Source organism: Primulina eburnea, chromosome 2, assembly GCF_022965805.1.
Source record: "Primulina eburnea isolate SZY01 chromosome 2, ASM2296580v1, whole genome shotgun sequence".
Lineage (NCBI taxonomy): Eukaryota > Viridiplantae > Streptophyta > Magnoliopsida > Lamiales > Gesneriaceae > Primulina > Primulina eburnea.
In genome coordinates, this window is record NC_133102.1 from 39,104,473 (window position 1) to 39,127,541 (window position 23,069).

Sequence of the window (23,069 nt, forward strand, 5' to 3'; positions counted from 1 at the left end):
TGACGACACACAAAAATTCTTCCGGTTGACATGTCATAGCACTTATAACCACGATAATTATGAGGGTAACCTAAGAAAGCACAAAGGGTGGAGCGTTGTTGTAGCTTGTTAATTTTGGAGGTAGGAAAAAGGGGAAAACACAAACAACCAAAAACGCGGAGATGAGAAAAAGAAGGATCTTGTTTATAAAGAATATGAGTTGGAGATGAGTAACCTAGAACTTTGGTAGGGAGAACATTGAGAAGGTAGGTAGCCATCTCAAGTGCATGGTGCCAAAAGGAACCCGAAATAGATGCATGTGCAAGGAGAGTGCGAATTATATTATTGATTGATTGAATATGTCTTTCGACTTTTCCATTTTGAGGTGAAGTGTAAGGACAAGAGGGACGAAGTCGAAGGCCATTATCAATGCATAATCTTTGAAATGAACCATTAACAAACTCTGTACCATTATCACATTGAAAAGTTTTGCTGGGTCTTTCAAATTAAGTTTTGGTAAGAGCATGAAAAGCTTTGAAGTGTGGGAAAACTTGTGAATTTTTAGCAAGAGGATAGGTCCAAAAGAATTTACTAAAATCATCAAGAAAAAGAATATAATAGCGATGCCCGCTTGAACTTGCAATAGGTGAAGTCCACAAGTCACTATGAATAATATCAAATCGTAAAGTAGTGACAGACATAGAGTCAATAAAAGGCCACTTTTTAAGTTTACCAAGAGGACAAGAGAAACATGATTGTTTAGAAGCTTTATTACAAGAAATTAAATTGCTTTGACAAAGACAATGCAAAACATTGTCTCCCGGATGTCCAAGACGATTATGTCACAGGGTAGAGGACAAAGTCGTGAGATTCGAGGGGGAGAATGATTTAGTGGGTTGATTATTTGAGAAGATAGGATATGGATCGCCCATGCTGTCACATCTCATTATTTTGGTCCCTGTCTGTAAATCATTCAGAGAAAATCCAAAAGGATCAAATTCAACAGAAACAGAGTTATCGGTGGTAAATTTACGAACAGAGATTAGGTTTTTGATGAGTTTAGGAGCATGTAACATATTGTTTAAGGATAAAGGTGGGTGAGGTTTAGACAAAGAAGTACTTCCATAACCAATAATTGGAATCAAATGGCCATTGCCAACAACAATATGATGATGATTATTGCTCGAATTAAAATACGATGAAAATATACCTTGATCCGCCATCATGTGAGATGTCGCTCCGGTGTCCATGTAGTAGTTTCCATCTGGCTGAGAGAGCGACATTGTGTGCATGGCTGTCTCGACATCCGTAGGAATGTATTCGGCATTAGACGGAGCATAATAAGCTGTATAAGCCTGCTGAGGCCTTGGGCCAAGAACACGAGATGCCCTGTTAGGGTAATTTTTCCTAGGTTGTTGCTGCCATGGACTAGAAGGAAATGGGCACGGTGGAATGGCCCATGGAGCTCCCCATTGTTGTTGTGCCCAGTTTCCCCAAGGAGTCTGCCACTGCCAGGGACGTGGCTGCTGTGGGTTTGTGGCGAAAACAGAATTTCCAACGCCATTGGTGGCGCCACCGCCGTTATTCCTTCCACGGTTGGATTGGTAGTTACCTCGACCATAATTTTTCTTTTTGTTCTTGCTGTGATTATTATTATTCCTGCCGGCAGTATTGGGTGAGTGACCATCATCCAAGGGTTGATTGCCATTTGCGGTGGCGAGTAAGGCGACGGTGCCACCACCCTCCTTGGCTGCAACGCTTTTAATTGTTCTTTCCCGCAATTTAAAGCGAGACCTGCAATTTTCAAAGGTAGGCAAAGGATCCTGATTCTGAATGTAATCAACAACCCCAGAGTAAGCCTCCGGTAGCCCTCCCGTGAGTTTAAGAACGAGACGATGTTGGTCGCATGTGCATCGACGTCGGCTAATCTATCCGCCAAAGACTTCACATGATTACAATAAGCATCAATGGATGAAAAATTGGCAAAGTCGACAGCGGCCAATTCTTCTTCGAGATGAGTAGCACGAGAGCCCTTATTGTCACGAAATATGCCCTCTAAGCGCACCCATGCAGCCTTTGCCGAATCGTCTTTAAACAAGATGGCATGAAGTAAATCAGGAGAGATTGTACTATAAATCCATTGCAAGACAGTGGCATCGAGACGCCGCCAAAGTTCAGGATCAGCAGCTTTTTTGGCTTCATATATCTCCTTTTCTTTAGCCTCCGTTGGGGGATGAATGTGTTCAAGGAGATTATGAACCCTAAGTTGAACTTTGAAAAGTGCAGCCCATGAATGGTATTGCTCGGTCTCATTATCCAATGTGATTGGAAAGACTGATTTCACATTGGTTATGGAGAGGGCAGGGTGAAATTTTTCTTTGATTTCAGACATGATGAGGATAATGGAAAGAAAAGAAGTTAGAAGAACAGAGGTTTGAGGGCTGCGTGAGTAAGGAGAATCCCAGGCATTGAAAATCCTAGAGCTCTGATACCATGATAGAGATTAATCCCTTGCTCTTCTCATTCATGAATGGGGTTAATATACAATGTACAAACGTAAATTAAGGCTAGAGATATGTACAATAATCAAGCTAATTATAAACATAAACTAAGCCTAGAATATTGCTAGAATAATGTTCAAGCATGATTTTAGGATAGAAGAATTGTATTATCTAACATCCATAAATTGAAGGATTTCAATATATGATTTTTATTTATACAATTATGTTGTACAAACCCGATCCAACTGATATCACACTGTCAAAAAGAATACCTTGCCACAGTCTATCAATCAAGACGACAAGTTCTAACTGATCAACAGATCATCCATAAAACAAGTTAGGTGATTTACTCCAGCTTTTACAACATAGAATCTCCATTTATTGGATAATTCCATTGAAAGAGTTGAAAATTCTTGAACACTGACGATCCTAGAGTGATATGATGTAGACATTGTAGACTGCAGTGGTGCTCTGATGCCCGAAAGTACCCCTATAAACAAGCATAATAAGAGTGATGTGCTAGCATGGAGAGATACTTTAGTAAGATTCTCTCTTATTTTTCTTAATCTTTATTGTTCTTCAATTCATATATTCATACATTGAGCTCACAATAGTCATATTTGATCTTTCCAAGGCATTTGCATCTTTGTCTAAATATCTTGCCCTGGTCTTCTAACTTCGGAACCATTATATGTTCAGAGCTGATCACTTGATCCATCAAGTGTTTGTTTACACCGAACATATAATTCTAGCATTTCCCCCCTTTTGGTTCAAACAAAGACTATTTTTTGAATTTGATAATTTCTTCAAGATGTTTGTGTATGATAGATCTGTTATTCGATGTTGTGACGGATCTGAAATAAATTTGACATAACCGACAGTTTCCTAATATGCTTCCTTTATGATCCTCAATGAAATTGATATTTGGTTTGACCCCATCTTGTAAATTGGTCATGCTGATCTAATATTTTAAATGATTTGAAGTCTGATCTAGATTTATGCTTGATATGATAATCACTATGAAATAATTATGCGAGTCGAACTCATATTTGAAAATATTCTTGTGTTGATAAATAATCTCAAGAAATCGGAATATTTGTGTACTACATGCAATCACTAATTTAAACAAGGAAATGTAAATCCTATTTTCTATAGATTTTGTTTAGCAATATATTACATAAATATGCTCTTTCTTAAAAATAAACAATAAAGTGGAAACCTGACATCTAATCTAGTCTAGCATATAAAAATTCCAGATATGTATCTATTTAGGCTGTGTTTGGTTCAAGTGATAGGATTATTGAATGATTAGCACGTAAATGATAAGAAAAATGATTATTTATAGGTTTGTATGGTGTGCTCAAAACATTGTCTTGTTTGGTTTGATTTTGAAAGGTGGGATATACTAATCAATTAACTTTCCAGTACCAAAAATACCCTTTCACATAGTTTTCAAATTACTAAAATCAGACCCATGTTTGTCTCATTACCTCACCTTTCCTTCGAATATGTTCTGTTAGGATCGATTGGAGGGATCACCGTTGAGTTACAATAGCCCGGTTCTTGAAATATTGAACACCGATGAATTAAATCGAGTTTGGTTAAAAACCAAGCGGAAGATACTCGAAATAATCCTTCGTAGAAACCGATTAAATATTTTGTAAAGCATTTAAAATATATGCAAGTTGAATGAGTAAAAGTATTTCAGTTGAAGCATTTTATCAAACACTTGGTAAGCAATATTTTGGTATTTGAAGAACACATAAAATGCTTCAACAATGCATCTTTAAAAACAGTGAAAATGATAAGTAAATGCAATAAACAAATAGACACGAATTTGTTTATGGATGTTCGGAGATTTCAAACACTCCTACGTCACCCCTTCTTCCCCTTGGGAAGGATCCACTAGAAGACTTTGATTTATACAACTACTTGTACAAACCCATTCCGGAAGGGCAGCACCCAACTAGAACTCCTAGCACTCAAGATTGTAGACAGCACCTCACAATCAGCATATTGTTTAATGTCTCATATGCAAAGACTACATACACAAGTTTATTATCTTTGTGCAAGACTCACTCAACTAATCTTTGAACTTCAACTCTCTTGTATATGTGTGAGTGATCGTGTGTGAGGAATATATCAGTTACAGTGTACATCTCAAATGTATCCTCACACAAGGGCTTGTGCTCTCAACTAGCTGATTTTTTCATGCTAACTGTCCATTCTTTGAATCCCCTTCAAAAGCTCTTGTTTGATCTTCGATATGTTGTATTTATAGGCTCCAACACTGATATACGTTAGACACAAGAATATGACCGTTTGAAAAGTTTCTGTACTGTTTCTGGAATTGCAACGGTCAAATTCGTCTTGCTGGACATTTTCTCGACTGGTCAACTCTGGTCAACTGGTCAACTCTAGTCAACTCAACTGGTCGTTCAGTTCAACTGGTCAGCAGCTGGTTCAGTTCAGTTGGTCAGCAGCTGGTTCAGTTTCAATTCAGCTGGTCAGCAGCTGGTACAGTTGGTTCAGTTTCAGCTGGTGTGCTGAAATCAGCCTAGCTGATTTCAGTTTGTGCAGAACCAGTAGCTTCATCGTCATTTATCAGCATTGTAAGCTTCGATTCAGACTTTGACTTCTCAGAATGATTTGTAGATCTTTGTCTTATCTTTCCAACGCATACTGAATCGCTTCGTTTCGATAACCGAGCTGAGAAATATGACCAAAATACGGCAGCTGCTCAAACACAACTGATTGCTGTTTTCGTGTGATCAGTTCGGTAATTGAGCGATCAGTTAGACCATGATAACATCCGATTTTGCCCAACTGACGTGAAATACGATTTGTTCCAAATTGAGTTTTCTAAATAGTCCAGTTGGCTGATTGTCATTTGGATAATCCAGTTTAGAGATATCATCAAAATACCGAAGCTCGCCAGAAATTCAGTTTGTGCATAATTCAGTTTCAGCTTGCTTCTTGTGTTTGCAACTTCACACTTGAGTAAATATGTTAGAAACACAATAACAAGTTTTGTTAACATCAAAATCAAGATTGCGAACATGAAATGTTCCAATATGTTCCTTCACAAAATATCTTCCAAGACAACCCTAGCATACATCACCGTAAACAGCTCCCCATAGATCTACAAAATCTTCCCCAAAATTTGTGGATCGTGATGCGTTCCAGTTGAATCAAACATCCGTAGGGTTAAAATTTCGCTTCTGCACGTTCGTATTCCGTGAAGAACGAAAGCTTTTGGGTTGCTTCTGACGTTGGGCGAAGACAGTCTTGCTTCCTTCGTACGTTGCTTCTAAGTTGGGCGAAGACAGTCTTGTTCAGCTTTTGGGTTGAATCAAAGGGTAAAATAGGTAAACATACGTCTGATAAAAAGAATGAATAATAATAATGGGCTGGGATATGTGTTTATTTAAACCAACCTAATACAATAGAGTCCATTGGGTAGGGGATTGGGTGGGTTTAGTTAAAAAAGAACCAAGCATTGGATTAGGATGGAAAAAAGTAAACAAACCTACTTTATCAGGCCTACCAAACGTTACCTTAGACAGTAAAATGGTTTCAGCTTTGCGACTATCAAATTAGTTCATTTCGATATTTTGAAGATCAAGAAAAAAGCACTGTCTTATTATACTTAAAGGTAGTGTTTGGTTTGAGGGATTAGGTGTGTTTTTGTGGTTTTTTAACTCACCTAATTTCATGTTTGGTACGTTTTTTATTTAACCAAGTCAATCCTTTCTATAAATGATTAAGTTATATTAATTGTAATAAAATAATCACTTCTCACCCCCTAGGATTGTTTTTCACACTCTTAATCTATCATATTTTCTAATTTTACCACTCTCCTAAATCCAAACTCACCACCACTTCCCACCACCGACCGCCGGACGACCTCCCCTGCCGCCGGCCGCCGACCGCCGCCGCCGACCACCCCCTCCTCCTGTCGACCGTCGGACCGCCGTCGCCGCCGCTTCCGGCCGGACGACCGCGACCAAAAAAAATGGAAGGACAATTTTGTCAATTCATCAAAAGAATATCAATTATCTCATTCTTAACCATCGTACTAAACATAATATTATTTTATCATTATATATTATTTTTTTACTTCAATCATTCTTTTTATCATTTCTCTTTTAATCATTTCATTATTTTATATTCCAACGAATCGTAGCCAAATAGTGTTTCATGGTTGAATTATCAATCAATTAAACTATTCCTTTTTTAAAATACTTGGGGGAAAAAAAATCGACTTGACAAATGGATCCATGGTGATGTAAGAATGAACGAGGAAGGCCTTTTCTGTCATTTCCAATCATCTTTGATTTCCTCAACGCTGCTTCTTTAATTTCTTGATTAAAATAAAATCTTCACCTGTTTGCTTGTCTTTAGAGAAGAAGGGCACATGAAAACGGCGTCATAGGAAAAATTGCAGCGCAAATTCCAAAATATAGGGTTTCAGAAGGATTCGTTGATGGATGCGACGGTGGCTTCGAGTGACGGCGGATCTTCTGGAAACCTCGATGAGCAGATCGCTCAGCTCACACAGTGCAAACCCATCTCCGAGCAAGAGGTTTCCTATTGTTTTTAACTTAAAATGCTTTTAGATTGGGCTTTCGTTTCAACTGACATTTTGCTTTTCACGAGTTTGTCTAGAATTCCAGAATATGTGATTTGTGTTTAGGGCAAGGTTTAATGGGTAAGATGAGAACTCGAGTGTGAGTGTTGGATTAGTTTAGTTAATCGAAGATCCATTAGGATAATAAAGGCCAGTAGCAATCTTCAGCTGTCTTGGCTCCGATTTAATAGAAGTCACTATATGGCAGTTGAAAGCCCACTCATTTGCCCCAATAATTTAGCAATATTTTTCCTCGTCTTCTTTAGAAAAAAATACTTTAAAATCTGTTTATGCATTGTTTTATTTATTAATTGAATTCATTGATCTGATGATTTGCCTGTGTAGTTTTGTATGGAGCCTTGTGTGGTTGTAGTTCTTCATTATAGCTCAGGGTTTGACGTGGTTGGACTTGTTAAGAATTGAGCTTAACATAGCTGAACGGGAGCTTATGGAATTCTATTTCTGGAAGAAAATTGTCAAACCAACCAAAACCCAGTAGGCCAGTACAAATGTTAATGTGCATATACAAACTAACTAAAAACATTAAGATAAAATGGACAAAGGAATTACCGTGTTCACAACGCAGCACTTCTTCTAGTATCACCAAAACACCTCAAGATTGGTGTAGATTGAAAACATCAAGCTTGGAGTTGGATGTCAAAAATGTATGTTGTGCTTTCCCAAACTCTTCGTAAAAGTATCAGCCAGATGATGCTATAAAGAAACATAAGCACTCTTAACCAGCCCAGCTATAATGCAGGTTTTGTTATCACCACTCCCGTATCCTTAAGTAGACCTTTAATACACACAATCTCACATGTAGTAGCCGCTATGGCCCTATATTCCGTTTCCACTGATGATCAATCTCAGAATCTACACAGCGTAGCTAACGTCTGGTCTAGTGATCATAAGATAGATTTAGAATCAATGTGTAAAGGATCCTCGACATTGCTGGACTTATTGTGAACCATAACAGAATTAAACTCAGGACTTGTCAACTTCGTATGTCGCTCCATAACAGTATCAAATGGCTTTGCCCCACCTTGTACTGTATCACCTATCAATTAGAGCATATCTTCATAACATATGCTACTTCCGTCCCAATTATATAGACTTTTTTCCACAATGATTAAGAAATTCATTAGAAATATCAATTATACAAATGACTTTCCAATTATATAGGCCATATTTTCTTTTTCGTTTGTCCCATATATATAGATATGTATCCATATTTAGACATATATATTATTCGGGACAAACGAAAAAGAAAATGTGGCCTATTTGGACCGAAGGAGTATATTTTAAAAATATGTCTTGTGAAGTAAGGCACACAACTTGCGCCTCAAGCTCCAGGACTCCCATGCACCTTAGTGCGCCATGCCCTAAATAACTATGGTTCTATACTTTTGGAGAGATTGAATATCTTTTTATTCTCTCTTGTACATTGATGCAAGTTTGTTATCATTTTTTTGTAGATATCTTGTCTTGCTATGGAATGAGCTGTATCTGCTAAAATATCTTCTTCTTTTTTTCAACTTATATTATTTAGGTAAGGGTGTTATGTGAGAAGGCCAAGGAAATTCTTATGGATGAGAGCAATGTCCAGGTGCCCAAATTTCCATTTATTTTCCTTTATCACAGACTATGCTATGATGCAGTTGCTTTGAATTTTACTGGTTTTCTTATTATTTGAAATGAAACGGCTGTTGTAATCTTCTGGTGTTCCCTATGATCGTTGGCCGTAGTTTCTTTTGAAGGATCTGTAGCATTAAATGTTGATCATCATGTTGCCTTTGTTAATTTGTTCCCTAGTCATGGTTAGTGGTTACCATTGTTTTTATAATTTACTCAACTGATTATTTGTTTCTATAGCCTGTGAAAAGCCCCGTGACCATATGTGGAGATATTCATGGGCAGTTCCACGATCTTGCAGAGCTTTTTCGGATCGGTGGAAAGGTGTGTACTTATTTGCCATCATCTAGCTAATAAGTTATATCTCCATCATCTGTTCAGTGAATTGTATGTTTATAGTATTTCATTGGCAGTGCCCGGACTCAAATTATTTGTTTATGGGAGATTATGTCGATCGAGGATACTATTCTGTTGAAACTGTAACGGTAAGCTTCAACTTTTCACTTGTGAACTTTTTATAAACTTCGTGGATTAAATGCGTTTTACTCCCTGGTTATCAATAAAGAGCAAACTCTTGAGTCTTGACTATAAAAAAAAAACAGTGTTCTAGAACTCGGCCTAGGCGCTGCTCGACCGCACTCAGAAGGTGCTAGGCGGCCACCCTAAGCGGCAAGCGGTCCTAGGCGGGTGTAGGTAGGCCTAGGCGGTCTCAGGCGTTTAGAGTTTTTTTGGGAAATTTTTTTTGGACTGTTCATTTTGGAAAGCCCAATTAAACCAGAATATGATTTAAAAAAGAATTATAGGTTTCTTCTTTTAAATTTTTGGGATTGAAAGCCCAATTAAAACCTCGATTTGTTGGCTTCCAGTTGCTCTAACACACTCCTATCATATTTTTTGCCTTCTTACTTCTGCACATATAAGAAAATCGAATCAGACCCTAAAGTTAATTTGTTTCTTTATTTTGATTTCTCTTGCATTGCTTATAATCCTAACCCGCATTAAGCAGAAGAAGTAGGAGGAATGAACCAGGTGTCAATTAGATTTTAACAAAGTATATAAGCTGTAAACTGAACCACACTTCACCAAGATTCAAAACCACGCTGAACAAAATTTATTAGGTAGTTAGTTTTGGTTTACCATCAAATGTGGCCATGGTTGGATGCTAAATACATTAAAAGAACTTTTGCTAGTACCTGTCTGGGCCATGTTCTCCCCTAGGTTATGCATTATGAGTGACAATTGATGAATATAACAAAGGTCAGTGAATGCATGCCTATCTGTTTATAATTTTTTTATGAGTTGTGCCTGTTGTGTCAGCTGTATAAACCAGATCATTGATCACGTCCATATTGTGCATGAAACCAATGATAATGTTTATCATGGAAGCATAGAATGTCTCTGACTCATCACCTTGAAGAAATGTGGATCAAGTACACTGGTATATATTTAGGAATATCTTTTCTTCATTGTTTTTATGGGTTTGTGGTTACATTCCAGTTATTAGTGGCTCTCAAGGTGCGATATCCTCAACGGATCACGATTCTAAGGGGAAATCATGAAAGCCGCCAGGTATATTACCAAATCATTTAATACCTGACAGTTTATACCTGGTAGAGAGTGCGATTTGTCACCTCTGATTTCTTAGTGTCAAATTTTTAATTGTGGATTGAAAATTGGTCTTACTGGTTTATGATTTTTTTTCCCTCAAATTCTATTCTACTGTCGAGGGTCATCAACCATTCTGGTCGTTATTTCTCAGATTTTTGTATTTTTATGTTATTACTTGAAATTTTAAAATTACAACTCTGTTTCTTGCAGATTACTCAAGTTTATGGGTTTTATGATGAGTGCCTGAGAAAGTGAGTTTTTTTCATGTCTTTTGTTTTTGTGCGTTCTGATGTAAAATGGGTTTATGTCAATTGAGCTGTTGATAAAACTATGTCAGTGACTTTCATTTACCCCTTTCTTGTTAGTAGATTTATTGTAATGATATTTTCGTGGTTTGTTATGTCATAACCTCAGGCTAGACTTTTATTTGATTTTATTTTGTTTTGAAATTTCCTAATATTATAATTTTAAGTCTCTAAAGAGCTTGAATTTACAATTAATAACTGGTAATTTTAATGACCAAAAAAATTAAATAGCTGGTGGAGGAGTGCTGGCGAAGTGGTAGTAGTTCCTGCAGTCACGACGTATTGTTCATGCATCACACCAATCATGACCAACAATTGCTTTTGGCTATAGACATCTTATGTAATTGTGGAAATATTGACCATCTTATCTTCTAACATTCTTCCATGCACTGTATGCTACTGTCTGTCAGGTCGTGTATTGATTGTTGGTTAGTATTACATTGATGTTTTATTGGGTTTTGGAGGGCACAATATTATTGCGCTTCAGACCTCATTAATGTAGTTTTTCTACTTTTCCACGTCGAAAAGTAAGCAACCACTCGACAATGTCTCTTTTTGTTAGAAACTACCACATTGATCTCTTCTCTATTTGTCGTGCAAGTGCATGTGAGAATAGCAAAATAACGTAATGCTGATTGTTTGGTTGCATTTTCAGATATGGCAATGCCAATGTCTGGAAGATCTTTACAGATTTATTTGACTATTTCCCTCTTACTGCACTGGTGAGTATTTTTCATCTATCGATGAAAAGTTTAACATGGTCATATTTGTAATGCTTATTTTGTAAAATTTCTAGTATGATTCACGTGTGGGAAAATGTATCCTGATTCTAGTTCGGTAAATATAACTATTACTCTCATCATCTGCACCATACTTTGCTTTCAAGGACTGGTAAATGTTTAGCTCGCTTCGCAGTTTTTTTGTGGGATGCACTAGCTTATGTAATTGATAGAGTTGCTTGGAAGAAGAGAATGCGGTATATTTCTCTTTGCTTTTTCTGTGTAAACGAATACTCCTGGTAACTATTGCCAATTTTTAGTTTTATGAAACCTTTCTTGAAATTTCTACTGAGAAACCACTATTTTAGATACTGGACTCTAGAATTCTCTTAGGTCTTCAATGGGATTCAAAATTTTCAGTGGTATATTTTTATGAACTTCAATAGGTTGAGTCAGAAATCTTTTGCCTGCACGGTGGGCTATCTCCAGCCATTGAAACTCTTGATAACATAAGAAATTTTGATCGTGTTCAAGAAGTTCCTCATGAAGGGCCCATGTGTGATCTTTTATGGTCTGATCCTGATGATCGATGTGGTTGGGGTATCTCTCCCAGAGGCGCTGGATATACATTTGGCCAAGTATTTTTCCGAACACTTTACTCCCTCCATTTTGGTTCTTAAGGTGAAGAATTATGTCACATGATTTTTTCACATGGATGGAACAGGATATATCAGAGCAGTTTAATCATGCAAATAATTTGAAGCTTATTGCTAGAGCTCATCAGCTGGTTATGGAGGGATTTAATTGGGCACATGTAATTCTGCAGATTTTTTTTACATATTTGGTAAGTTTCTTACAAATGAGCAAAGGGGATAGCTTATGATAACACTGCATTTTTGTTGCAGGACCAAAAGGTTGTTACTATCTTTAGTGCGCCTAATTATTGCTATCGATGTGGTAATATGGCATCTATTCTTGAAGTTGATGACTGCAATGGTTTCACTTTCATTCAGGTCCTCTTCCGCTTGCGCTCTCTCTCTCTCTCTCTCTCTCTCTCTATATATATATATATATATATATATATAATACACACACACACACACAAGCTAGTAGCATCCCCGTGCACATATGTGCTTCTACGATTGATTATTTTTGTAATTATTGTTTAGATGATGTACGTCCTTTTAAAAGATTAATGATACGTTTCTTTTAGAAAAAATAACGGTACAACTTTATTAAATATATCTGTAGTTCGTATGGATAATGGATGACTTTATATTAAAACAGTTTCAATTTAAAATTATATTGAACGTGTAAGTTAATATATGAGATAGGAGTAGAGCGGTTATTTGAATGTTAATTTGATTAATAGGATGGGGGTATCATTTGCATTTGGAAATCGGTCATACCAAAAGTGAGCAGAATCTTTACATATATTTGTGTGCAACACATATTCAGCATTTAACTTGTTCCCGGAATGCAGTTTGAGCCAGCTCCCAGACGTGGTGAACCTGGTGTGACTCGAAGAACACCAGATTACTTCCTTTGATATATGGTTGTCGAATTCCATCAGTTCCCTGTTTTTTTAGCTGCTTTATGTGTTGATATCTGCGTGAGTCAAATGGTGTTTTCTCCAAATCAGCAATAACTTGTAGGACTGTTGGAGATGCTGCTAAAAAGCTCGGTAAACCTGGGATGCTATTGCTGATAATACGTTAGCTACCGGAGAAGACGCGACGATTTTCTTCCTCTTTTCCATAATTTTTACACCTCTATTGTTTTGTAGGACGACTATATGTCGTTATTCCATCTGATTGTATTCGATGAAAAATCAAGAATCATGTCTTACGTTTTCACTATTAAGCTTTTTGTCGTTGGCTTGTTTAATTAACTTGCGAGCCCATGTTCCCTTGTAGTTTTGCCCCGAATCAGCTTATTTGTTGACTGTAATACGGCTAGCCTCACATAGAGGCAAGGAGGCTGCTGTCCCTTAAATTTCGATCTGGAAAAATATTCTTTAGATTTTAAAATTGTACACATAATTGTTATTAATAAAAAAATTAAATATCCTCCAAATTTCTCCATTATTAACCGATGACATACGTTTGTCGAGTGAAAAAATAATTTTTTTTTCTTCTTTGTTATTATAATTCATTTATGTTGTTCTATGTCTCAATTTAAAAATATTATTTATATTTCGGTATTATATTTTAATTTTTGTTATAAATGACTTCGGAAAAATTCCTAGTTCTTGTCCTAACCATGATATTAATTATAACACGCAAATGCTTGGATATTTGCTGAAAATCAGACTCATGTTCACAGTGAATTAATCTAACTGAGATAATAGTTGTATTTGATTATATAAAATCATAAGGACATATACACAGAGATTTCAATCATTTGCTCTCTCTTGAACCAAATGGCAGTGGTTTAAATGCAGCCAACACGACTGCAACTTTATACACAAGAAATCCCATCAATCCAATGATAATGTCTTTTGGTGTCCACTGCACGGCACCGTCCCCTGAAGCATATTTCACTGCTATGGCAGCAAATGCACATACCAAGACAAGGCTTAAACTCATGCCCTTAAATCTTTCAAGAATTTGACCAAAACTCACTTTCTCCTCCCATGGAGTAAGTTCTTGCACTTGTAATCCATCGACTGATCTCTGCAACAGTAATAAATAAAGAAATCCACACGTCCCACCTATCAAGAATGCGTAAGAATCGGCATTTCCTGTCATAATGGATATGATCGAAGAGCCTGTCAGGATTAGCATTGCATCGTAAAACAACAATGAAAATTTTAAGTCCGAGTATTCTTTCATGCTTTCTTCATTTGAGATGAGGTGACTCTCAAGTGTGGATAATGGTTGTACGGTCTTCTCTAAGAATAAGTTAAATTCATCCTCAGAAAGTTTAGTAACTGAGTAAGGTCTGAATTCCATCAAGGAGATCCCACTTTTTTCTCCAAGCAAGATATCCTCAACCTCGAAGTTGTATTGGAAGCCAATATATTGTTCTCTATTTTGGCCGTTTTCTGACAGAAGTTGACTCTGGCAAAACATCCTTAAACTTATGCCTCCTGTCCTCCATTGACCTGAAATTAGTAGCAAAAGGCAAAGAATGATTTAACCATCGGAGAACAATTTTCAAAATGAACTACATTAGAATCCAGAATAATCACATCGATTATCACCAAGATGGATTGTCAAGCGCGATTTTGACAGTCATCCATGACTAAGAAGTGCTTTATGTTTGCTTTTTTAGTTCAAAGCAGAACATTAATTCCGGATTCCATATTCATAGCTTATCTGCAATTTATACACAGGTCAATGACACCATTTTATTCAACCGTCTGAGGGGCTGATGCAGTCAGAATGATAGCATGCACAACACAGTTCATATTTCAAACTTATTGACTGATTCTCTTTTCAAAAAGCTTTTGTGCATCGAACCAAGTTTCCTACTTCAAATGACACAACATGACCAAAAAGTAATATATTCCTTTAGTTTTCATGTAAAATGCTAAAAAGTTGTAACAAAATGAGTACTAAATGCTTTTAACGTGGCCAGAAAATTGCACAGCCGAATGAAACTGAGAAATATACTCATCATTATAGTAGACTAACCAGATTCCAGGCTGATCCAAAGAGCCACAATATTTCCAAGACTAGACCCTTCAAATACAAACTCATCAGCCAAGCCTCTTTGAAAATGCAAGATGTCATCCATGTCATCATTTGCTGACATGTTTTTATTTTCCACAGCAGGTAATCTTTGTAAAATGGAGGAACCATTCTCATCAATTAAGCAAAGTAGAACCGAGGAGTTCAAGTCAGTGAGACTTGATCCTCTAATATTACTCGTTTGTAGCTTTACTTTGTACAAGGATTCAGTTTCCCCAGACTTGAAAGAAGCCACCATTTTTTCATACAAGGTATCAGTGACACTTTTCGCTTCTGTGGCTGACAAGAGTCGTATAGGTTTTGCATATCCTTGAAAATCTAAGACAGACTTTGATATTGATTCAGTGGAATAAAATGACAAAAATACAAAGACAAATGAAATAATAATAATATGTATTAATCTATCACTTGGTTAGACATCGATTTTCACATCCCAACCATAGTTCCTCAAACTTTAGCTTAATATTAAGTCTAGCATTGGAACGAGAAACTTGAAACACCTTTGTTAAAATTTGATCATGGACGATATAATTTGAATTTGCACATACGTATGTGGCTCAATGCGGTATTGGATGCCCATGGCCCAAGCCACACGAACCAAATTCAGCAAAAAATTTCTAATATCTAGTCTTATTTCTCTTCATTCACGGATCATCAAATATATCAAATCCATGAAAACCTCTATGATGAGGTCATCAGGGGCACACCCAACGGCTAGGCAAGCAGAGCGGCTTCTCCAAATCCATCATGTATTTATGACAGCAAGAACACAACTCCATTCAAAAATTCGTTAGTGAAAGGAAAAAAATGAAATTCCTTCAAAAGTTCATCGGTGAAAGAAAAAAATCCCATCGACAAGTTGTCATTTCATATCAATTTATTTTCAAAACCTAGACTCATAGGCCCGCACCTAATGTATTTGGCCTTTGAGCTACATGGGTTTAAGACTTATCATCCAAATCCATCATGCACGCATGGCAAGAAGAAGAAAAAAAAAAGAACGTATGAGTAATCTTTTAAATCCAATACATTTTCAGTTTAAAAAGGGCATCCGAAATCCCTTTATTAGAAAAAAAATCGATTCAAATGTTATCTAATCAATTTAATTTCAAATTCATTATAACCTCATCGAATTCAAATCCAATTATCCAATTGCAGCCTTACTGAATTTCTAAGGCACGCATCTAGTATTCTGCATGCTTTTTACAAAGCTGGAACTTTTGAATAATAAACAAGCAATACAGCACGCACTGCACGAGTAACGCCATACCCCCAGCAGGGTACCTTTAAATAGGCTAAAAAGTTCCAAAGATTTTCGCAAACAAATGAATAAACAAACCAAAACCCTTCAGAAATCGATCGAATTACCTCGAAATAAATAACATCACGGGAATTCCCACCCCAAGATGAAATAAAAGAGCTTAATAAGTTACAAAAAGCCTTCACAGAGGCACAAAGCTCTCACACACACACACACACGTGTTGTTTCCTCTTTCCAGCAAAGACAACAAAATATACGAACTTCCAAAATATAAAAATAGTTGAATCATAAAAGGAGTGCAGTAGTACCTTGATATATGGATTTCTTAGAATGAAGAACGAGAGGAAACTTCTGGAAATGAAAAGTGTTATTCGAGTAAGTTGCAGGGAATTTATTTTGAGCTGATAAGATTAAATTTTTTGAAGAAAGTAACTCCATTTTCAAGAAACCCGAAACAATCAAGAGGTTGAGGATGGATGTTAATTGCACAGACCAAGAACCAAGTTAGGGAAATGGACCTTCGAGCTCTCTGCTTATTATTATTTCTTAAAAATGATATGGAGGTACTTCACTGTATTTGGGTCCTCTTATTTTTTTTATATAAATGTTTATTTGGTATCTTTACTATTATATTAGTAATTAAGCATGAGTGTTATACCGACGTGACTAACGAATTTGAGTGTATTATTAATATTCGTCTTATATTTGCAAATAAATAGAAACACATAATTTTTTCAAGAATTATTCAATATTATTTCATATTTTATCTATTATTTTCAAATAACCATGATTTAATTTAATTTTTTTTGAATTATTCAATATCATTGACAATCTATTTTTCGATTAATCTCTTTGATAATTGTTTTATTTTTCTCTTATCACATTCTTATTTTGTTTATTTGATTTGCTCACACTTCGAATCTTACTCTATTTTATTTTCTCTTGTGTTTTTGAAATCTCACTTGGTTTCTCTACATCTTTCACCATCATTGACAACATATCATCGTTCTTAGTTACTAAATTGTCTGATTTGAAATTAAACTTCTGATATATCTTGTCTGGTTCTAAGGTTCTCATTATGTTTAGATATATATTTTTCCTTCAAATAAATTAAACTCATACTTAAATAAGTTTTCAACTCTCTTCTTTGTACACATACAGACAATTTACAATCATAAAAAAATTTCAGTCTAATATCACGCTCATACAACTTTCATATATTCTATGTCCCAACTTATTTATATATTCTATCAAAAAATCTGTTATTTCCATATTATTATTTCTTTAGAAGACAAATGACAAACACTACAACCTTAAAACTAGGGCAAAAACTTGTGTGAGACAGTCTCACGGGTCGAATTTGTGAGACGAATCTCTTATTTGGGTAATCCATGAAAAAGTATAATTTTTTATTCTTAGAGTATTACTTTTTATTGTGAATGTGGGTAAGGTTGACCCGTCTCACAAATTAGTATCCGTGAGACGGTCTCACATGAGACTCACTCTAAAACTAGTCTATGTTATCTTATATTTTAGATTATGAATCACTCTAAATCAAATAATGGTAATCTAAGTTTTTCCTTCAAAGATGTTAGATAATTATGTCTCAAAATAATAAAAATTTCTATGAATAAATAATACATACTCATGAACGAAACAAACAAATCAATTATTTAAAACTAGAGGATAGAAATACAAACGCAAAAACTCTTGTGAGACGGTCTCACAGATTAATTTTGTGGGTAGAATATCTTATTCGGGTCATCCATTAAAAATTATTACTTTTTATGCTAAAAGTATTACTTTTTATTGTGAATATAGGTAGGGTTGACCCATCTCACAGATAAAGGTTCGTGAGACCGTCTCACAAGAGACCTACTCAAATACATATTATCACGTCTAAATACAAATAATAAATGATGAGAAAGATGATAGAAAATTAAAAAAAATAGATTAATTTTTTTTTTTACGTTTATAGGTTTATTTTTAAGAAATGCCATTCACTTCGACGTCATAGTTTCAATTATTTATGAGTACGAACTTTGATTTACGATAATGTTTCAAAACGAAATGAGTAGATTTACAATCATGTTCAAAACGAAACGAGTAGAAAAAAAGGAAAGAAGAGAGTTAAGAATCAAGAAATAACTATATTTTGATTTGTTGAAATACATCATATTTCTCAACATTGTTTTTGAATCAATGATATTAAAAAATATATCAATTGACAATTCAATTTTCTACTCAAACGAAAAATTTGTTATTGATAATAAATGATAATCATTTTATATACATTTCTATTTGAATGAAAAATAAAAAATTTGATTTGCAATCTTTAAAAAAAAGTTAAAACATAGAAAAATCATAGGAGTCATATATAGTTTTTTTAAAATAATATCAACTTAACATATTGATAATTGAAAATAAGTTAAAAAATTTCACATATCCAATTTCGGGGAAACAATTTGAACACATGTTATATAAAGTTTAATTGATCGAAAAAATGATGAAACAATACAATATCGCGTCGATGAATCTGTATTGATTGACAAAAAACTAATTCAAATTATATGAATCATAATATAAAATTATTATAAAATGGGAAAAAATATGATCGAATATATATATGTGATAAGAATAATCATAAGACGAACATGCATTGTAGTTGCGCAAAAAACTAAAAAAGTTTTTGTCGATAACATATCAAATACCCGAATGAAATTTAAAAAAATGATTTCAGAAAAATTTACTACTAATTAATTGTGTTAATTAAAAATATTGTGAAATGAAGCAATATAAATCATTATAATTAGAGAAGTACGGAATTTGGAAAATTTGTGATAAATAATTTACTTTAGATATGTTTTTATTTATGAGTGAGTCTCATGTGAGACCGTCTCACGGATATTAATCTGTGAGACGGGTCAACTCTACCCATATTCATAATAAAAAGTAATACTCTTAGCATAAAAAATTATACTTTTTCATGGATAACCCAAATAAGAGATTTGTCTCACAAATTTGATCCGTAAGAACGTCTCACACAAGTTTTTGCCTTTATTTTTATGACATTATATTTCAATTAACTCGAATATAAAGGATAATATTAGAGTTTGAATTCCTAACATATTTTAACAAAATACACAAATTAAAATAACAAGAAGATATATATTAGGAATAAATTTATTGTTTATGAGAAATAAGACAATCTAATGCTTGTGAATGCAACTTCTTGATTTAATTTTTGTGGAGACCCGGACGCTAATTTCAATTGTAATCATTCTTAGGAATTATTCAAAACAATTATAATAACAGGGTCTATTTTTTTAAAAAAAATACAAAGCGGAAACGTTATGTAAATCAATCCGAAATACATATTTAACATAAATATACAAGTCTTGTATTGTCTACAAGAATACAACTAGGTTCAACTACATATCAGTGCTGAATCCTAATCCATTTCTGAGCCCGGATATCCACACTAACTAGTCCTACCTCGTTTTCTTCTTGACCCCGATCATGTCCCACCTGTTGTCATTCACACATACAAACAAGACGACAGTCGGATAACTCCGGAGAGAATTACATTCCCAGTATAAATCATGTATACATGCATTTCATATAAACAAGTATAAAAGCATGAACAGATAATCATAATATGTATCAAAGTCATAAACATGAATCCATACAAATTCTAAATATAACATGTATCAAATCGGACACATGAATCAACATATACTCTGAATCACACTCCGTGATTCTTGGACTCTGACTCCACTCGTCCTAATCTAGGGATCCCGATCGGAATAAGAACATACACCCACCTACACTCCCGATCGGGGTGGTGGTATGTTCTTATTCACGGACTTTGGCCCTTTCCATATCGAACATCAGTAATAGAAGAAACTCCAATTCTATCCACTTCGATATGACCAAACATCTGGTGTCTTGACCTATCCGTCACAGACTTTGGCATTTTCACTAATATCCTATCTTGTGACAATGTGCAAGTGCCAGTGACGATTCCATCACTATTCGGCACTACTGTCACAAGATTACTCATTTACAATTAGGCGTATCCGCTTATGACTCAATACATAAATCAATAAATCAAAGATATCAATCTCATTCAATTGCAAATATCAATGCAATAAAGTAAATATGTGATTTTGGGAAACTCAAGTCAATCGGACTCGAGTTGTGCAATCCCGCATTAACATAAATTTATACCTTTCTCTTCTCGATCTGACGAAGTCGAAGTATCGAAGTCAAGTCTGTCTATATCAAATCTGAAATGACAATATCGAATAGACCGTGTCAATATACAGCTCAATTCAAAGCCTGTTCTAATCAATACGCAATTCAAGACATAATCTGATCAATATCGAATCAAGATTCAATCTAGTCCATATCGACGATATCACGATATAATCGAAGTCACTACTGAATCTGATCAATATCAACCCACTAATGTTTCGACGGTATAACAGTACAGTCTCAGTAACCCCGTCAATCTCAACATCACATATATAATAACCGAACTCATAATCAATATGGGTACGAGTCATAATCTCAACAATAACAGACAGTAATCTCAAATCTGTATAATCTCGATTATATCAGTTCTGAAAATCATAACAATTACATACACTGTGAGGCCCGGGGCCGAAGAGGGAGGGAGTGATCGCCGGTGCCATCAGTTGCACGGACAATGAGCGGCTCCTGGCAGGCTTCTAGGTGGAGGGAACATGAATGAACCGACCCACACGGGAATGAGAGGGATTCCGAGACTGTTCAATGTAATGGACTGTACAGTTGAAGAGGGCTTAAAAGATTTGATTGGTACTACTCATATCACGAAGGTGCATCTTCTTTTCTGTAGCTCATCACATAAGAACTCCAAAGTTAAGCGTGCTTGACTTGGGGCAATTTTGGGATGGGTGACCTCCTGGGAAGTTTCCTATGGTGCGTGTGAGTGAGGACATAAGCACGCTGGAAAGACTCGTCTTGGTACATTGAGGACATTCGTCGAATCTGAGGCGTTACATACACAGTCTGTTCTTCAATCTGGTTTCGATTATACAATGTCTGATATTGCAAGAACAACATATATGAATTCTATCTGATTCTGGAAATGCCATAATTTCAAGAAATATCAAAATGTAGTAAAACTTACGTCCAGTTGTAGCCTGCGTCGATAGGAACACAATACTGAAGTCGGATTCAAAATCGAACAGGCGGATCTTTCACAAACTTCAAATTTCTAAAATAAAAGGCGTAAGGATTTCTGGCAAACTTTCCTCGGCCTTTTCTCGTTTCTCTCTTTCTTCAAACTACTGAAACTAGTTTGTGTGTGTGTGTATATATATATATATATATATATATATATATATACCTATACATGCATGTAAAGCAAGTGGCTCGTTGTGCATATTGCACGTCTCGCACATATGCGCGACCCTCCTCGGCACATATGCGCGAGGCATTCTGCCTCGGCGCGTAACATCACGGCAGCTCGCGCATATGCGCGCCTTAACTCGGCGCATATGCGCGAGGTTCTCTGGAATACACATTTGGCTACCGGACACCTCGCGCATATGCGCGCCATCACTCCGTGCATATGTGCGGGGTCTTCTGCCCGTTCCGCGCATGGCTCGCGCATTTCGCCGCGCATGTGCGCAAGTGCACTACCCTCGCACATATTTTACGTCTTTTCTCGTCTTTCCCGGTCTAATACTTTTCCGTCGATAATAACATCAATTAATTCATAACTCATTTTAGATTAATCTCATATTACAATTAAATAAAATCCCGGGTATTACAATTTTTGTACGAAAAAAGATAATTTGTAATTATTAACATAAAAATTTGTGTACCCAACAAATAAAAAGTAAAAATTGAATAAAACACATTAATTATACATAGATGAATCAAAACAATACACATTAGATTAATACTAATACGATTTCGTCCATTTGTGAAATCGAAGTATATTAACTAAAAAAAACTTAACATTTTCATATGAGAATAGAAATAATGATTATTGTCTACAAAAATTATTTAAGTTAAAGTTGTAAATTGAAATTACACATTATTAAATATGGGTTTTTTTTAACACGACTGAGGTCGAAAAACTTTTAAGTCTTCAGAACAACATATATAATAAAAATATTGAACATCGAAAATCGAGATGTAATTAAATAATTAAATCATCCAACCAAAAACAAACAAAGAAGAAATTCAAAGTTAAATATCCGACAAATGACAAAATTAAAAAGTACTATAACAGTAAAGACAAAATGTGTAAATGGATCAACTCATCAAGTTTTCATTGAAATATGATCCATAAAAGGAAAATCACTTACCATTTGTTGGTTATTAGCATCATCCCGAAAACATCAGAGTCGAAATATAGCTTTTAAGTTAAGTTTCGAATCAGTGGATGTTGCCAAATGGAGTGGAGATACCAATATTGAATCTCAAGAAATAACTCTCGGAATAAATCGCTCAACCAAAAACAAAGAAATAAGAAAAGTCAAAGTTATATAGACAAATGACAAAATAACCACGGTGATACAAAAAGACAAACATTAGACATACCAAAAGATAAACATAAGACATGAGGAAAATTTAGTAAACAAACAATGAAAACTCACACATTTATAATAGTATTAATTAATAATAATAGATAGATATAATATTAGTGGCCGAAGCATATACATTGTGTGCGTATAAAGTA

At 35.3% G+C, this 23,069-nt stretch overlaps 3 protein-coding genes across 5 annotated transcripts; 1 reads left to right on the plus strand and 2 right to left on the minus strand.

The window, feature by feature from the left end:
• Positions 1-821: 821 nt before the first annotated feature.
• LOC140824286 (uncharacterized) lies at positions 822-2,371 on the minus strand. The gene is made up of 2 exons (XM_073185886.1): positions 1,827-2,371; positions 822-1,773 (listed from the first exon to the last, which is right to left on the minus strand). The coding sequence occupies exons 1-2, from the start codon at positions 2,369-2,371 to the stop codon at positions 822-824; spliced, it is 1,497 nt and encodes a 498-aa protein (XP_073041987.1).
• Positions 2,372-6,856: 4,485 nt separating this feature from the next.
• LOC140823130 (serine/threonine-protein phosphatase PP2A catalytic subunit-like) lies at positions 6,857-13,261 on the plus strand. Its single transcript, XM_073184302.1, has 11 exons — positions 6,857-7,065; positions 8,660-8,716; positions 8,983-9,066; positions 9,156-9,227; positions 10,240-10,311; positions 10,561-10,601; positions 11,311-11,377; positions 11,821-12,012; positions 12,099-12,188; positions 12,280-12,387; positions 12,858-13,261. Exons 1-11 carry the CDS (start codon positions 6,967-6,969, stop codon positions 12,921-12,923), a joined length of 948 nt encoding a protein of 315 aa, XP_073040403.1. The 5' UTR covers positions 6,857-6,966; the 3' UTR covers positions 12,924-13,261.
• Positions 13,262-13,653: 392 nt separating this feature from the next.
• On the minus strand, positions 13,654-16,865 carry LOC140823131 (uncharacterized). Of its 3 annotated transcripts, none has more exons than XM_073184303.1 (3): positions 16,639-16,865; positions 15,013-15,387; positions 13,654-14,480 (listed from the first exon to the last, which is right to left on the minus strand). In XM_073184303.1, the coding sequence occupies exons 1-3, from the start codon at positions 16,766-16,768 to the stop codon at positions 13,774-13,776; spliced, it is 1,212 nt and encodes a 403-aa protein (XP_073040404.1). In that variant the 5' UTR covers positions 16,769-16,865; the 3' UTR covers positions 13,654-13,773. The 3 variants fall into 3 exon arrangements, with proteins under 3 accessions (XP_073040404.1, XP_073040406.1, XP_073040407.1); XM_073184305.1 differs by having other exon boundaries at positions 13,656-14,480; positions 15,013-15,540; positions 16,639-16,775; XM_073184306.1 differs by lacking the exon at positions 16,639-16,865 and adding an exon at positions 16,234-16,621 and having other exon boundaries at positions 13,656-14,480; positions 15,013-15,540.
• Positions 16,866-23,069: the final 6,204 nt, after the last annotated feature.

Bases quoted from the DNA above. Each gene is read 5' to 3' on its own strand.
- LOC140824286 (XM_073185886.1), bottom strand. From the start codon at position 2,371: ATGTCTGAAATCAAAGAAAAATTTCACCCTGCCCTCTCCATAACCAAT. The intron at 1,774-1,826 runs GTTGTTGATTAC...TGAAAATTGCAG, and splicing joins TACCGGAGGCTTACTCTGGG to GTCTCGCTTTAAATTGCGGG.
- LOC140823130 (XM_073184302.1), top strand. From the start codon at position 6,967: ATGGATGCGACGGTGGCTTCGAGTGACGGCGGATCTTCTGGAAACCTC. The intron at 12,013-12,098 runs GTATTTTTCCGA...TGGATGGAACAG, and splicing joins CTGGATATACATTTGGCCAA to GATATATCAGAGCAGTTTAA. The intron at 12,388-12,857 runs GTCCTCTTCCGC...CCCGGAATGCAG, and splicing joins ATGGTTTCACTTTCATTCAG to TTTGAGCCAGCTCCCAGACG.
- LOC140823131 (XM_073184303.1), bottom strand. From the start codon at position 16,768: ATGGAGTTACTTTCTTCAAAAAATTTAATCTTATCAGCTCAAAATAAA. The intron at 15,388-16,638 runs GTACTACTGCAC...AGTCTGTCTTAG, and splicing joins TAAGAAATCCATATATCAAG to ATTTTCAAGGATATGCAAAA. The intron at 14,481-15,012 runs GTTAGTCTACTA...TACTAATTTCAG, and splicing joins TTGGATCAGCCTGGAATCTG to GTCAATGGAGGACAGGAGGC.